This window comes from Prinia subflava, chromosome Z (assembly GCF_021018805.1).
Source record: "Prinia subflava isolate CZ2003 ecotype Zambia chromosome Z, Cam_Psub_1.2, whole genome shotgun sequence".
Classification (NCBI taxonomy): domain Eukaryota; kingdom Metazoa; phylum Chordata; class Aves; order Passeriformes; family Cisticolidae; genus Prinia; species Prinia subflava.
The window spans coordinates 85531087-85546743 of NC_086283.1; the positions used below are offsets into that span (position 1 = coordinate 85531087).

Here is a 15657-nt window from a genome sequence, read left to right on the forward strand (position 1 = left end):
CAATTTTTAAGTCATTATCATACAATCTGAACAGCAAATAATATCTCCTGGATTTGTATGTCATATGATACTTCAAAAGGTCACTTTTAACATCATTTGCCATCTAAAAGGTAAAACAGACATTTATAGGGATCAAAGTAATAGTGATTGTCACACAGAGAAAATTATCTCATCTGAGTCACGTTCCACTGCTTACCTTTGCTATAAAGAGCTCTGTGAACCTTTGCAGGCTTCTCTACATTCGAAGAAGCTGAAAATCCAGGTGGCAAACGGACATGGACCAAAGTTAACATGGAAGGACGAGCTGTTGGATGTTTAAATTGTGATGTACTAAAGTATAGTCGCACACCTGAACAAAAGAGAAAGAAGGTCACAAATTGTGCAGCTACCATTTATCAGTTTAAGTAGAGCACAATTAGCACTGCTTTTTTACCTGCATGTGTGATTGCTAGTAGTTGACAGTCTATGGATTCAGAATTTTCAATCACCGCTATTTGAATAATAGGCTTAAATACAGAACGATCAATTGTTCTGAAAAATAAAACAAACAAACAAAAAAACCCAATACATTTTTAATCCAAAGAACCAAGCAAATTCTTCAAAATTATACTGTGAAACTATGGGCCTTAAAGGAAGCCTCTCACATTATAACTGTCATGAACTTACCTGGCAATACTCCCTGCAGCAGAAACAATTGCATTTTGTGAAAGAGAAGTAACTCTGGTCATTCCTTGACCATCTTGGCCCAAATCATAAACCTGCAATTCAAAAATACAGTTTAGTGATTTATGAATTAATTAATAAATTTGGTATACTTATCAAGAAGCAACTCAAGCTGTATTTTTATTTAGTATTCATGTTTCGTAGAATTGACAATACTTTTTCCACAAGAAAGAAGTATTTTAAGTCTTCAGCACACATATTGCTACAAAAGGATGAACAAGAGTAAGGGCCTGACATAGCTACAGAGAATTCTCAGGTATCGAGGTAAACTTACAAAGGTACCTGTACACTGTTACACATATTAATAACAGACCAAAGAGTCATAAATCACATACTTGCAAGACTCCTTTTTCTGAGCGAGTGTACAAGATATTTCGAGAGTTGTCAATGGCAATTTGAACTACGGGATCTGGAGAGGCAAAAAAAAAAAGGGAGAACCAGCAAATCAACACTGGACTTGGGAAAAGTTTGGGACAGAATAGCTACAAAATAATGAATTGTAAGTCCACAAAAACGGCACTTTCATACAGGACTACTACTGTAAGTGATTTAAAACAGCAATCAACTAACACAACTGCTAGTAAATGAACAACAAAAAAATTCCCAGAGCAATAAACTGCAATTTGAAAATAATTTTTCACTAAGCAGTGAAAGAGAGTAAGATTATTCACCTACACATTTTCATTGTTCATGGTGATGCCACCAAGAATATTTAAATTCTGTGCTACAGATCACTAACTTTAGTGAGAAATGTCAATTTTTTTCAGGCTTTGATATCTATATCCTGAACTAAGCACACAATCTGTCTTAACTTGTGCAATTCTGCTACAATAATCAACCACTGCAAGTATCACTGACAATAACTTAGTGATTTGAGTAAGCAAAATATTCAGACTGACTTCTTGGTATTATTATTTTAAAAGGTTACATTAAACTATTGGCTAATAAGAACTTCAGCATCAGTACTTACCATCCTCTGAGAATGTGAACTGTAGTAATGAAGGAATAAGAAAAGACAGCGCACTCTTCGAATGATTAATTTTTCTACAGCGCTGGCTAAACCAGCCTGCTTCAGCCTATAATTTAAAACAAATACAGCTTGAAAGAGAAGCAAAATAAAAATCGAACTAGGTGCAATATTAAAAAAGTCATTCAAAGGACACGTATGAAAACAAGTAAAGATCTAACCGCAAGCTATTAACTTAATTGAAGAAGTATGTATTCTTCAATGGAAAGAAAATAGTGATCATTAAAAGGAAAACTTCACAATAAAAAAAGTGTGCAGATGTTGCAATTTGAATTTTTAAAGGTGACTAATACTGCACTGCTATTCCCCACATAAATACTACTTCTTCAAAGAAAATACATCTACCCTAAGCTGTTGTGCAACCAGACATGCAACACAATTATAGAAGAAAAAAGACTGCAAACTTGACATGCTTTAGAACTATTACTGCTGAGATCCCACAACAGTGAAACAATGAAAAAAGCCTGTGTAAAACCCACAGTCACCTGATATGCTACTTCATATAAGCAGCCATCTTTTCCTGCCAGAAAGATCCTCCCGTTATCAGTGGATGTGATTGCCAGGATGTAGGTGTTATCAGTAGGGAGTGAATACAGAGGATCTGGTAGCAGCTGCATTCCTCCAGACATGCTGTCATTGAGCGATCCAGTACCTGTTGTAAACAAACATAAATCCTCTTTAGTGTTTAAGCTGTGTTAATAAATACAGGTCTGTGATAAACATTTCAGAAACCAGAAAAAATACAGCAAAATTCACAGTTACTGAGTATATCCTGGAACAGCTTTTGTCTATTGTGAATTGCAGAGTAACAAATCCATTCTGTGTAGGTTTCCAAGGAAGAAAATGTAATGGTTTTTATTTCTATACACTGCTCTCTCCTCTAAATCACACGAAGTCCAAAACACAGGTTTCTACTTGTTTTCTCTTTCACATCAACATATTATGAAAACAACAAAAAGCAGTATAGTTCTCTTACTTTCACTGAACAATTTTCTCTCTTAGTATATATGGCAAAAAAAATGTTATCAGGTTCTCAGTTTTTGTAGTTAGAATACAAATGCCAACAAAGTTAATGAGCTCTATTCACTAGTTTCACAATTCATGCTCCTGTCTTCTCTCCCTCTCCAACATGCTATTTAATTAACAGGAACACCTGTTTTGAAAGCTCTTTTTCCATTAAATAGGTGAGTAAGAAAACTCAATGCTCCTCACAGAGTCCATGATCCAGCAAGTGCACACACCATAAAAATTATCCTTCCTGCTTGTAACATGATTTAAAGATTTAAAAACTAGCAAGGACTTGGCACATGGGGTTTTTTTTAATTTTTTGAATGACTGTTAATAAAACTGCTATGCATAAATATACATGAGAATTAACACACTGCCATGTGTTAATAAACAACTGGGAATAAGAGGAGAAAAGATAATTACCTGACTGTATATTAGAACAATGAAGCCCTAAAATCACAATATCTACAGGAGTAGCCAGAACAAGTAAGTGTCGTACATGAGGCTGGAAGATACCTAAATAAAAAAAGAAAATTTTAGTTTCCACCCTGCTGCTCTGATCACAATTATGTAAGCAAATAAATCCATTGGAAAGCTACACCAACTGATTAGAACAGTAATATGTTAAGCCTAATGATCTGTGGAATTCTACAATTAGAAAGGAGTATCAGCCAGCAGCTTGACTTCCACTTCATGAAATACAGAATCTTTAAAATGACATTTCTCTTACCAACACACTTCTTTTAACTCACTTGCCAATTCAACTTTGACTTTGATATTATCTTAGCAATAGATACTGAAATAACTGGGAAGGCTAAAAACCAGAATCTCATGGAAATTATCACTTGAATATGTAAATTTATAAACAGTGCAAATGTTAAAGCATGATGTGGCAAAAAATGCAAGCTTATCGGTGTAAATAATTGTTAAAGTATACATTATTTTTGGCTTAAAATTCATTTTATAGTGTTCCTAAAATCAAAACAAACCCATATATTCTATATGTACATATACAAACCACAAATTTTCACATATCATACAATCATTGAGGCTGGAAAAGATGTCCAGGACCACCGAATCCAACCTTGAGACTGAATACCATCATGTCAACTACCATAGCACTAAGTGCCACATTCATGCATTAAACACATATGCGTGTTAGTACCTACGCATAGATAAAACCCAAAAACATATTTTGGTTTATTACTTTACATTGTACTATTTGTATAAAATACAAATGCATATACATACAAAGACTAAAAAAATGCACAGAAGGTTCAGTACTGTCCAATTCTAATCTCTGTTACAATATTCCTTACCTGCTTTTGGCTTTACAAGGCCCACTGCAAGAATAGTTTCGCTGAGGCCATCAAAATAAGCCAGATCTCCTCTGTCAATAAACAAACAAAAAACTGCATCATATTTGTCATATAGCATCACATAGTAACAAAGTAAATAAAATCAATGTATGATTAAAAATTATTAATACTTCTGCAACACTCTGAAGCCATCTACATCTTTCACCTCCAGCGAAAGCAGGTCATTTGAGTTGCTGGAAGCTCCTATAGTTGAGTTTCATATCTGAAATCCAACTGCAGTACTCTATAGTTTTCGATTTTGTTAGTTCACACAATCTACTCTGAATTACATAATGCAGCATCTGCAATACTGATTAACATGAAGAGAAGGAAATCACATGGAATTTTTCCCCCTATGAAAACTGCCCCATGCAAAAACCCCCAACTTCTTCCTCACTATCACTCACACCATGTAGCACTGTGTTTCTTTAGGGAATGTATTTCATACACTCTGACACATTGTAAATATATGGATAGTAGCTAATCTGAACTTTGCTTTTTTTAAGAAATGCAGCAATAGGTACAAAGCAATTCTTACTACACAAATACTTTATTTGCCCACTATGTGGGCAAATAAAGAAGCAAACATGCAAACTATAAACTTGTCAATGCCATTTCAAACTATAATGAACTTATTTTCAGTTTTACACATCCATAAAATAAGCAAGGACAGAGAGCTTCAATTACAATACTTCAAAATACTAATGCCCTATTATTCACCATGGTGGGAATGACGGGTCACTGCACATGCATCTCAGTACTTAATAAATCTACTTATAAAAGTTAGGCAATTAGAGGAATTTTTGTCTACTTTTTCAGCACAAGCAAAGCCTTTGTATAAGAAGAGCAGTAATTTTAGATATTAGCTATGTCTGACCCAAAGCAAATAAATACATTTTCCTTTCTCCCACCTGTAGATGATTTGGCAGCAATATTAATAACTCTTACAGATTCTTAAATACTTACCATTCAAAAGTTTTAGTAAAATCTAAAAGGAATTAAGATCAGTTAAACTCAACAGCACGCCTCTACGCGTCCAGTAAACAATCTCCCACTGCTGCAGTTGTTTACTTCTGGTATAATACCAACAAAATAACATCAGGAATGCATCCTCTACGTACCCATCTTCATAGTTCCACAAAAAGATGTCACTGTCAATGGTCAGCCAAGCTCTGCTGATCTCTGGAAATACTCCCATCATACAATTGCACTGCATATCTGAAGCACTGCTGATGTAAGGCTTAAATGCATTTTGGATAGCAACAGCAAAATCCTCTTCAGAGCATTTATAAAAAATAATTTTTAAAAATCATTAATATACAGTACTACATAAACTGCATGCTTCAAAATTCTTCATTTAGAAACCAGTTCCACCAACAACTCTACACAAATGCACCTTGCTACCACTTACAGTGTTATTGAGAGAACCCAAATAGATTAAAGTTTTTTGCTGGAAGTCTGACAAAAAGGTTAGGGAAGAAAAATATGGAGGAAAGAAGTTTCTAATATTACTTCCTATACAATCTAAGACATTTGTTTACATAAGGATACGTCCAAACTGCTCCACTAGCTCTGGTGGAAGTGGGACTCGGCGGACTGAGCTGATTTCCGGAAGATTGGGTATTGACAGCAGACCTGGTCCTTGTAAAGGGTAATCCATATCCGACATACCAGATACAGTTGGGCTACCTGCAAGTAAAACAAAAAAAAAATAGCCTTGATGCTACAGAGAGCTGAAACATTTAAGTATCACTACTCACAAGACACACGTAGACAAAGGTTTCTGTAGGAGCAAAACCACAAACAATAAATCTAAGTCTCAACTGAGATAAGAGCAAACAGATTTGCAAACAAACTCCTATAATAACTCACCTGGACCCCAGCCAACTCTTTAACATCTTTTTTCTGTCATACTCTGTGATTGTTTTTCATTGTACGGCCAGACATTCACACGAACAAGCCAGAAGCATATTCCTTCACCCAGAATGGCTATCTGTACTCACAGTACCGACTTAAAACATCTACATACATCCACTCTTTTATGTGCTGTGTATCCTCGACGCAGCCAGAGCAGTTACACTGTGGCCATGCACATCAGTGCACAACAGAACCCAGATACTCTTTGTTTGCATCCAGCCACCTCTGGATATATTGGACTAGAACGCCTCTTCAGAGACCACTTTGCCAGCCAGTCGGCACTAATGGAGAAGAAAATTCTGTCTTCACGTGTTAAGAAGAACAAGACAAATTTTTGTGGGAAGTAAATATAAATAAAGTGAGTACACTTTATACCATAAGTGTGACACAAAGCTGCAGAAGAAAAAAAAAAAAAAAGAAGTCAAACGAGCTTAAGACAGCTTTCTAGGCTGCTTGAAGCTTAGGCATGCTGGTGGGCACATGGTTACCACAGGAGCATTCTGCACAGGACTTCCCAACAGGAAGAACGGAAAACCAGGGCCGTTTTCGTCACCTTTTAAAGGAAAATGAGGCACCTGAAACCCAGTCCTCCACTGCTCACATCCACAGGTCTTACCCGCGCACTGAAGCGGACACCGCACGGCCTCCACCCCACCCTGGGACCGATACACCTCCTCACACCCGGCCCCAGTCCCCGAGCAGGGCCCACAGCCCGCACGCCTGGCCGGCCGGGCTGCGCCGGTCGAGGCCGCCCCGGGGCCGGGCCCGGGGCCACAGGGACCCCGAGCGGGAGCTCCTCACTCACCCGGTGCCGGCACCGCCAGCAGCTCCGACAGGTCCGGGTAGCAGCGATCGTCCTGGATCTGCCGGTCGATGATGCGGCCGGCGATCTCCAGCGCCTCCTGCGCAGCGGGCGCGGCCGGGCTCGTGGCGGCTGGCATCGCGACGGAGGCGACCCCGGCGACAGAAAGACAGCGGCGACACGGCGATGGCGGGGCCGCGCTCTCGCGCCGCTCCGCCGCCCGCCCAATCCCGGCAGGCCCCGCGCGCCAGGCCGCTTCCGGCGGCGGGAAAGGGGGAGCGGAAGGGAAGGGAAGGGAAGGGAAGGGAAGGGAAGGGAAGGGAAGGGAAGGGAAGGGAAGGGAAGGGAAGGGAAGGGAAGGGAAGGGAAGGGAAGGGAAGGGAAGGGAAGGGAAGGGAAGGGAAGGGAAGGGAAGGGAAGGGAAGGGAAGGGAAGGGAAGGGAAGGGACGGGGAGGGGAGGGGAGGGGAAAGGAAGGGGAAGGGAAAGGAAAGGAAAGGGAAAGGAAAGGGGAGGGAAAAGGGGAAGAGCAGGGCATGGCACAGGTGGCAGGCAATGCCTCCAGGGAGGGGAGGTGATCACTGTCAAAGAGGATGAGCGGAAGAGCCGACTAAGAGGGGACATCAATGTGCTTAAATATCTAAAGGCGGGGAAAGGGTGCCAGGAGGATGAGCCAGGCTCTGCTCGATGGTCTTGAGCAAGAGAGGAAGAGGCAACAAGCAGAAAGTAATGCACAGGAAGTTCCACATGAACATGAGGAAGAAATTCTTCAATGTGCAGTGACCGACCACTGGAACAGATTGCCCAGAGAGGCTGTGCAGTCTCCCTTGCTGGAGATATCCATTTGGAGACAATCCTGTGCCATGTGCTCTGGGATGGCCCTGCTCAAGCAGGGAGGCTGGACCAGATGACCCACAATGGTTTTTCCAACCTGACCCATCCTGTGATCTGCTCGAACATGCTGTCTGGGGCAGCACCGAGGCGTCCTCAGGGCCCCCTGAGGGACAGGTGTGATCTGCTCTGCAGCCCCTCAAAAGCACAGGGGGGCCCCAAGGACAGCAGTGGGAAGTGGCTCCTGTCCCGTGTGTCACCCTGGGCAGCTCCCTGCCCGTCTGTCTGCTCTGCAGGCACAGTAGCTCTGGCTGGGCTCCCATGACGGCATCTGTTCAGGTGCCCGGATCCTGAGCCTGCCTCTCCCTGCCCTGCTCAGAGCCCGGCTGCCACTGGCCTGCCCCCGCTGCTTCTTTGGCACTGCTCCGAGCTTTCACTGCATTGTAGCCCCCACACCCCCTGCCTGCCAAGACGTGCTACCATCCCAGCTTGCTGCTCCTGAGGCACCGGGATCGGCTGCCCCAGGGGGTTTGTGAAGCACAGCCTTTCTTCCCTTCCTCCCCGTCTCTGCCGAGCCGCCATCACCGCGTACCCCCGAGCCCGCAGGGATCACTGTAGGCCCTGCCCGCCGGGAGCAGAACTGCGCCCACGGGGAACGTGCCTGCTGGTGAGAAGGGGTCACCGGGCTCCTGGTGCTGTTTGTTGTTGTTAGTTTGCTTTATTATACATACTAGTAAAGAACTGTTATTCCTATTCTCATATCTTTTCCCTGAAAGCCTCTTATTTTCAAATTATAATAATTCGAAGGGAAGGGGTTTACATTTTCCATTCCAAGGGAAGCTCCTGCCTTCCTTAGCACACACCTGTCTTTCAAGCCAAGACAAAACCCTATCTGGATATGTTCCTGGGTAACCTACTCCCAATGACCCTACTTTGGCAAGAAGCTTAGACTAGATGACCTCAAGAGGTCCCTCCCAGCCCTTACAGTCCTGTAATTCTCTGATTTTTTGTGTAGTGATATAAGCCAAAACCAAGCTTACATCAGGCTCCTCCAGACTGGAGCCCCTCAAGATCTGAATAGGGGTTTGAGTCAAACTTTGCAGGTTTTTTTTTTTCTTTTCTTGGTTGTTCATCTGTAACTGGCTGGAAGACAGTAATGATTATGCAGTGCACTTGTACTTGTGTACAGTGAACTTTGTACACTTGGCTAATCTTTTGTTTTAAGGAAAAGAGAAGACAATCCCAAGATGAATGGGCTGGCTGAACAAAAACCAGCAGAAGTGAAGTCAGCAGGACTGAGAACTGGGAGAAAAGAATTCCAGGAGTGGATGATTGTGTCCCATTAACCACCTACTCAAAAGAGATGCCAGACTCAACTGGAAGAACTGCACCTGCACTAATAACTACGAGAAATGAGATATACTGCCACAAGAAACTGCCAGAAAATGGCAGTTTGAGTACTACTTAATAATGTTATGTAATTTGTAACCCATTGATGTTGATGCCTTTGCTTGTTAAAATGTATAAATACTGTAAAGATCTGATTATCAGGAGACCAGCCTTTTGTGAGTTAACATCCCACTTCCTACTCTGTGGAAACAAGAATAAATAAATAGAAATACAAGAATAGAAATGCCTCACCTCAGTGTGCAAATTTAACACTGGGTAACAAGCCCATGTTTAGGATAACATGAGGATTCCCCTTCCAAGGCATGCACAGTGCCTCTATTCAGAGCTAAGGTGTAAAAGCAGAGTAAATAGCCTTTGCATGACACTGACCTCATATGACTGTTATGACTGCTGTTTTTCCAGAATCTGGGGTGACACATCAGTGTGACTGTATCAGGTTTTTAACTTAATGAGGCTGGGTTTCTGTTAAGTGATGTGTCTCTTCTGAACAGTATAGGCATACACAAAATGTCACAGGAAATTTAGGGACTGGGAGAAAATTGCGTTTCCAAAGGGATTTAGCTTATAAATGTTGTTTGCTGCCTAGACGACACTGACTCTGCTCCTCAACTGGTCCAGCATCCATTCTGGAAAGCTTCACTTGTGGCAGAGGCACATGGCACAAGAAAGGAAATCCATCCTCACCCTCTGCTTTTCAAATGAAGATCATAATCCCTGCACAGTTTACATCACCCCAGCCAGCAACCAAGCCCCAAGCAGCTGCTTGTTCACGATTACCAAGGATCAGAGAGAGAATTGGAAGGGTAAAAACTCGTGGGTTGAGATAGAGTATAATACAGAAAGCAAAATCCACACACAAAAGCAAAGCAAAACAAGGAATTAAGTCACCACTTCCCATGGGCAGGGAGGTGTTTGGTGATGTCCAGCAGAACAGGATCCCATCATGCATAATGGTTACTTGGGAAGACAAACACCATCACTCCAAATGTTCCCCACTTCTTCTTCTTCCCCCCAGTTTACATACTGAGCATGATGTCACATGGTCTGGAATATCTCTTTGATCAGTTTGAGTCACCTATCCCAGCTTTGTCTCCTCCTAACCTCCTATGCACCCCTAATTTCCCTGCCAATGTGGCAGTTTGAGAAGCAGAAAAGGCCTTGGCTCTGTACAAGCACTGCCCAGCAATAACAGAAATATCTCTACACTATCATCACTGTGTTCAGCACAAATCCAAAACATAGCCTTGTTCTACCCAGTGTGAAGATTAACTGTACCCAAGTTGAAACCATAACAGCAAATGAGGAAAATCTCTGCTTTCTCAAGATTAAGAAGCTAGTGCCAAGTCACCAGCAGGGCTTGCTAGGGCTCAATTTTAGGGACAGTGCTCTTTAATGTTCTTATAAATGGTCTGGTTGCACGAATTAAGTCTGATTATACTAAACCAGAGGGAGCTGTCGGTTCCCTTGATGGCAGAGGAGCTGTACAGAGATTTGGACACAGAGCTGATCAAGCACCAATCATCTAACACGTGCCAGATTATTCACCCACGACAGGGAAATTGTGGTTGCGCAGAGAAATTGGGGAATGAGAGGCTGGATCACTGGATTCTTCTCCACGAAAAGCAATCTGGGTTTTTGGGTTGATGTGCCTAAAGTGACAGCCAAAAGGGCCGACTGTTGTGGAGTGCATCAGGCACAGCACTGCTGGTCAGCCAAGGGAGGTGACTATCCCATTCTACACTGTGCTATGGGGTTGAACACCCTATGTCGTGTCCTATGTGCAGTCTCGGCACCTGAATTTAAAAAGGACATCACACTGTTAAAGTGTGTCGGGTAGGGAGGCCAAGATGATGAAGAGCATCGAGGCCAAGATTGAAGGTGTTGAGGTCGCTTGGCTTGTTCAGCTTGGGAAAGGTGCAGGGGGAGCCTCAGGCTGTGGACACCTTCCTCATGAGGGGCAGCGGTCGGGGACGTGCTGATCTCCTCTCCCTGGTGACCAGCGGCAGGACAGGAAGAGACAGAATGAAGCTCTGCCAAGGGAAATTCAGGCTAGACATCACGAAAATACACCCTCTGAGAGGGTGGTCGGTGCCTGGAAGAGGCTTCACAGGAAATTCGTCACGGCACCAAGCCTGGCAGAGCTCATGGAGCGTCTGCACAACAGGCGCAGAAACGTGTCTTAGTTTTATGTGATGCTGCGAGGACGGGACGCCGCGGCGCCGTGCCCGCCACGGGGCGTGAGCGAGGGGACGGAAGCGCCGCTGACCCCGCCCGCCGCTTCCTGCCGGCGCTTGTTGTGGATCCGGGGCAGGCTCAGCATGGAGGCGGCGGCCGAGGGTGGTGAGCGGCGGGGACACCGGGGCTGAGGCGAGCCCAGCTCACCCGCGGCCCCCGCTCACCCCGTGTTTTTTTCTCCCCTCTCGTTGCAGATGCAGAGATGCTGGGGACACCCGACCCGGAGCTGGCGGCCACCATGGGCTTCTCCGGTTTCGGTGCGTGGCGATGCGGCCGGCGGGCCGGGGGCTGGCTGGCGGAGCGGGGACCAAGGCGGGGGGCCTGCCAGCCCCAGGTGGGCTTGTGTTCCAGTCTCCATTTGCTTCATTTACAGGGAAGAAGGCTCGGACTTTCGACCTCGAAGCTATGTTTGAGCAAACGAGAAGAACTGCAGTGGAGAGGAGCAGGAAAGTCCTGGGTAAGAAGTGCGAGCGAAGTAGGCTCTTGCATTTTAAAACATCGTCTGTTGCTCTCTCAGGGAGGTGTTTGAAGGGTCTCGGACTGCCTGTGTAGAGAAAAAAAAAGAAACCTGGTTTTGTTCGAGGAAGGCAGCCCTGAACAACTTGGGCCTCGATGAACAGTAATATTGTTATTTTGCTGATGTCGTCTGAGGGTGTCAGAGCAGTGTGCATGTGCAAAGCTTTGTGAGCCATAGCTTGCAGACAGAGGAAAAACACTCAAACTCTTTCCTTTCTCCTTTTACTTAGCTGTATTTATTTTAAAGAGAAATTGGTACAGGCAGCTTTAATGTAGAGACAACAGATTAGTGAAGAAGAACTGTGTCTCTTAGACCAAGGAGCAGATTGTACAGCAGTCCACAAATGTGTCACTGCCTTCTGCTGTGCTGGGAGTGGGCACTTTTTGAGGGTGCTGTTTTGAGAGTGGGAGATGGAGAAAACGGTATAATTTCCTGCCTGTCGTCAAGTGAACATCAGTTCAGACAAGGTCTCTAAGAACAGTCATGTGTGTTCTACAAATCCCTTTGCCAACCCAGTTTTTCGTGCTTTCTCCTTCCCCTTGGCCAGTTTGTGGAGAATTTATTTCTTTTGTTTTATTCTGATGCCATGTTTGTTATTGCTCTGGTTTGATGCAGAAGCAAATCATACCTCTTTGTAGGCTCATGGACTTTTTGGACTTTAGGACACTGTGAAATTCAAATACACAAGGAATTCCAAAATTAATTTCAGACTCTTTTTTGTTGTTGTTGTTGTATGAATCTAAACACAGCAATGTATGTGCGTATTGGAAACCGTTATATGTCTGATACTTGTTCATGTTGAGGTATCTTTCCTTGTGAGGAATTGTTTATTTACATTATATTTTTGTTTAGTAGGGAAATACAGTAAGTGATTACAAAAATACAGTGTTTTTAAGTTAAGCTATCTTGACCTGCATCTTGAGTATGTTTTCTCTCTTGCCCTGCAGCAAACCACATCCCAGCCCCGCCCCCCTGCCCCCAGGTTTCTGGGCTTATACCTGCAAAAGAAACACACATTATTTTGTTTTTTATAAAGTGGACGATTTTGCCAAAAATTATAAGTCTTTGTATGTAATTCAGCTGTTTAACTTAGAAACAAATTTTAGTATTGGAAGTATAGCAATCAAGAATGTGTATGTGTTGTGGGGGTGGCTTAATATGAACATTTATTTTCAGATTTCTTGAGATACACTTCTGCTTTTTTAGCTTTTTGTAATGACCATGCTAACTTCAGGATATGACTCCCTCACTACCTGATTCACGGAGTTGAGATCAGAATATGTTTCCTGGTTCTGTGTCTTGCAGCTGTTTGTGTTTCTCGTGGGAAGTGTTTCCTAGCTTTGCTGAAAAAAGTTTTCTTTTTTGTTTTTCTAAAAGAGAACAAAAGACAACACAGTGTTTCTTATATAGAAAGATTCCTTTTCTCTCCCTGATTGAATTTATTTGAGAACTTTTAGTAACATCGTAGCTGTACCTGTTACCCCATCTTTATTTAATATGATGTGCAAGTTTTTGTTTCAATTGTTTCTATTGCAGTGTTACATAGGGATTCTTTTTCAGAGAGTAAAGTAAGAATGAACTACTAATGTAAGCAACACTTGGTGTTTGTTTTCCATATTTAAAATTCACCTATTTAGACAGCTCTACACTTTAACTGCACTAATTTCATTTCCATGCTATGAAAACACCAACATTTCTCTGAAGTGGTCCTACTGTTTTAGTATAATGTTGAAAATTATTGGAATATCAACATCCTTATATGATCAACTTATGTTTGATAACGTACAAATGAGCAGCTTGGAGGTGTTTACATTGTTATTTTGATGTTTTGTTGAGTGATCATTGCGGTAGCAATGGAAATTTAATATATATGAAAAAGTATTTTCAGTTAAATTCTTTATTTGCCGTTACCTTTTCAAGTATCTAATCTGGGTCTGAAAATTAAAAAACTGTCTTACTGTCCTCAGCAAACCAGTAATTTTATTATTTTTAAAAGGCTTGATTATTTGTTATTTCTGTTCTCTCTCTATTCAGAGGCCCGTGAAAGAGAAAAAGAAGACCAGACTGAAAAGGAGTTTAGAATTCCATGCACTGATTCGTCAGTTTCCACATCCAGTGCAACAGCACCTGGGTCCACACTGACTGAAAGGTACTTAAATATGGTGGGAGATTCCATGTAGCAGCTTTCATATCTGAAGAGTGTGTTTCCTTGTTTTGATAACATAAGTATCGTTTAGCTTGTGTGAATATGTCTTGTTATCTTAAGTATTTCAGTGGAAATACTGATTTTAAACTTTTAAAAAAATCTTTCTGAAAGATATGTCAATATTTGCAAATAATAACACATGTATATTTGACAGGCAATTTTGCTGCTTCCTCCTTGATCCTGTTCTGTGTACTTTTTTAAAAATAAGAACAATGTTGTTATCAATGTAATTTTTGAAAACATTAGGGTAAATAAAATGACAACAGGCGATGACTTTATTAGCAGCTGATTTTCATGCCTGATGAAAAAGAAGTTGAAGTAGGTAGACAGCCTCTGATTTTATGGACTAATGGTGAGGTAGAGAAAGTTTTTTTTTCACTTCAGTCTGAAGTTTATTCTTAAACTTTTGTCCGTTACTGACAAACAGTATATGCTATGGATTTTACAGTTCAAATTCTGAAATTCCGCTAAGGGCAATGAGGACTACACAACTCCATTGTGTGGCAGGGCTGGCGGACATGAGTGTGCTGTATGGTTTTAGGTTTTTGTATCTGTGGAAATTTAACAACCCATACAAGACTCTAGTAGACCTCTATATATGTATGTTATGGGCTGATAGAGCCTGGATGTGGTAGGTTATTATAGACCAGCTTATGGAGTTTCAGACTGAACAAATCTTTATTAGAAAATTTTGGTTTTGCCTGTTGGTCTTTGGAAAACCTGGGCACTCTCACTGAAACATTTGATTGCACAATATGCTACTTGCTGTATCCTGTGTTATGTCTTGTGCTTAAGGAAAAAGATTCTGTGCTTCCATTTGCTTCTGGTGATCTTATATACCCATTTGGTGGCAATAATGAAGGATGACAAGAATTTAAGTGTAACATGATTGTGTATTGTAAATGGGTGACTCCAATATACAAAAGCAATTTAAACAAGTGATAAGGAGGAGAGCCATCAGGCAGTGCAAAGGCTTTCCATAATTATCTTATTCTTCTAATTGACTTGACAAGAGTGACCTCCAGGGACTTAATATAAAGGAAGATAACAAATATGTTTCAGTATGCTGAGTTATTAGGTAGGCTCTGATAACTCATCACCGTTCTGCTCATAGTAAATTTTCTTTGTTTTTCTTTTTGTTTTTTACTAATTATTTAGAACACATGAAAACTTATACACAACACATGAAAAGCTCTCCTGGAAGTTTTATATTTCCATGTTAAAAACTATATTTCCATGTACTCTAATTCTTGAAAATGGAAACAGGAAGCTAGAAAGACATGCTGTTGTGACTGAGTCTTAATTCAGAGGAACAATCATGCAACTGACAATTTTATTCTGAAATACAGGATTTTCTAGTTTGTTTTATAACAAAGTTTTTCATTACTATACACTGATCTAATATGCTTAGCATCTTTTATTCTCTGATAATGGCAACACTTGACTGAATTTTATTTTTTTAAATCATTGGAGTTTTTTTAAATCATCAGAGTAGCCCCTATACTAATTATTCTGTTGTTAAAAAGTCACTCCAAACTGACCCTGAAATACAGCTAATGATTATTTTATCTGCTGAGCTATTTTGCTGTAGACAAATGTTTAAAGTAGTTATGGTACTTAATTT

The 15657-nt window shown here is 41.6% G+C and overlaps 2 protein-coding genes across 2 annotated transcripts in view; one reads left to right on the forward strand and one right to left on the reverse strand.

Moving 5' to 3' along the window:
- Positions 1-7099, reverse strand: part of NUP155 (nucleoporin 155) — a 29015-nt gene extending 21916 nt beyond the window's left edge. The window contains exons 1-11 of the mRNA XM_063423005.1: positions 6839-7099; positions 5668-5805; positions 5238-5334; positions 4078-4148; positions 3182-3274; positions 2236-2402; positions 1694-1799; positions 1059-1132; positions 667-758; positions 434-531; positions 197-349 (exon numbers count right to left, since the gene is read on the reverse strand). Coding sequence (XP_063279075.1) covers positions 197-349; positions 434-531; positions 667-758; positions 1059-1132; positions 1694-1799; positions 2236-2402; positions 3182-3274; positions 4078-4148; positions 5238-5334; positions 5668-5805; positions 6839-6974 — 1225 coding nt within the window. The 5' untranslated portion in view covers positions 6975-7099. The remainder of the gene's footprint in view (positions 1-196; positions 350-433; positions 532-666; positions 759-1058; positions 1133-1693; positions 1800-2235; positions 2403-3181; positions 3275-4077; positions 4149-5237; positions 5335-5667; positions 5806-6838) is intronic.
- A 4262-nt stretch (positions 7100-11361) lies between these two features.
- WDR70 (WD repeat domain 70) overlaps positions 11362-15657 on the forward strand; it is a 126709-nt gene continuing 122413 nt past the window's right edge. Inside the window, exons 1-4 of the mRNA XM_063423131.1 lie at positions 11362-11415; positions 11505-11567; positions 11684-11767; positions 13862-13976. Of these exons, the coding sequence (XP_063279201.1) occupies positions 11394-11415; positions 11505-11567; positions 11684-11767; positions 13862-13976 (284 nt within the window). The 5' untranslated portion in view covers positions 11362-11393. The remainder of the gene's footprint in view (positions 11416-11504; positions 11568-11683; positions 11768-13861; positions 13977-15657) is intronic.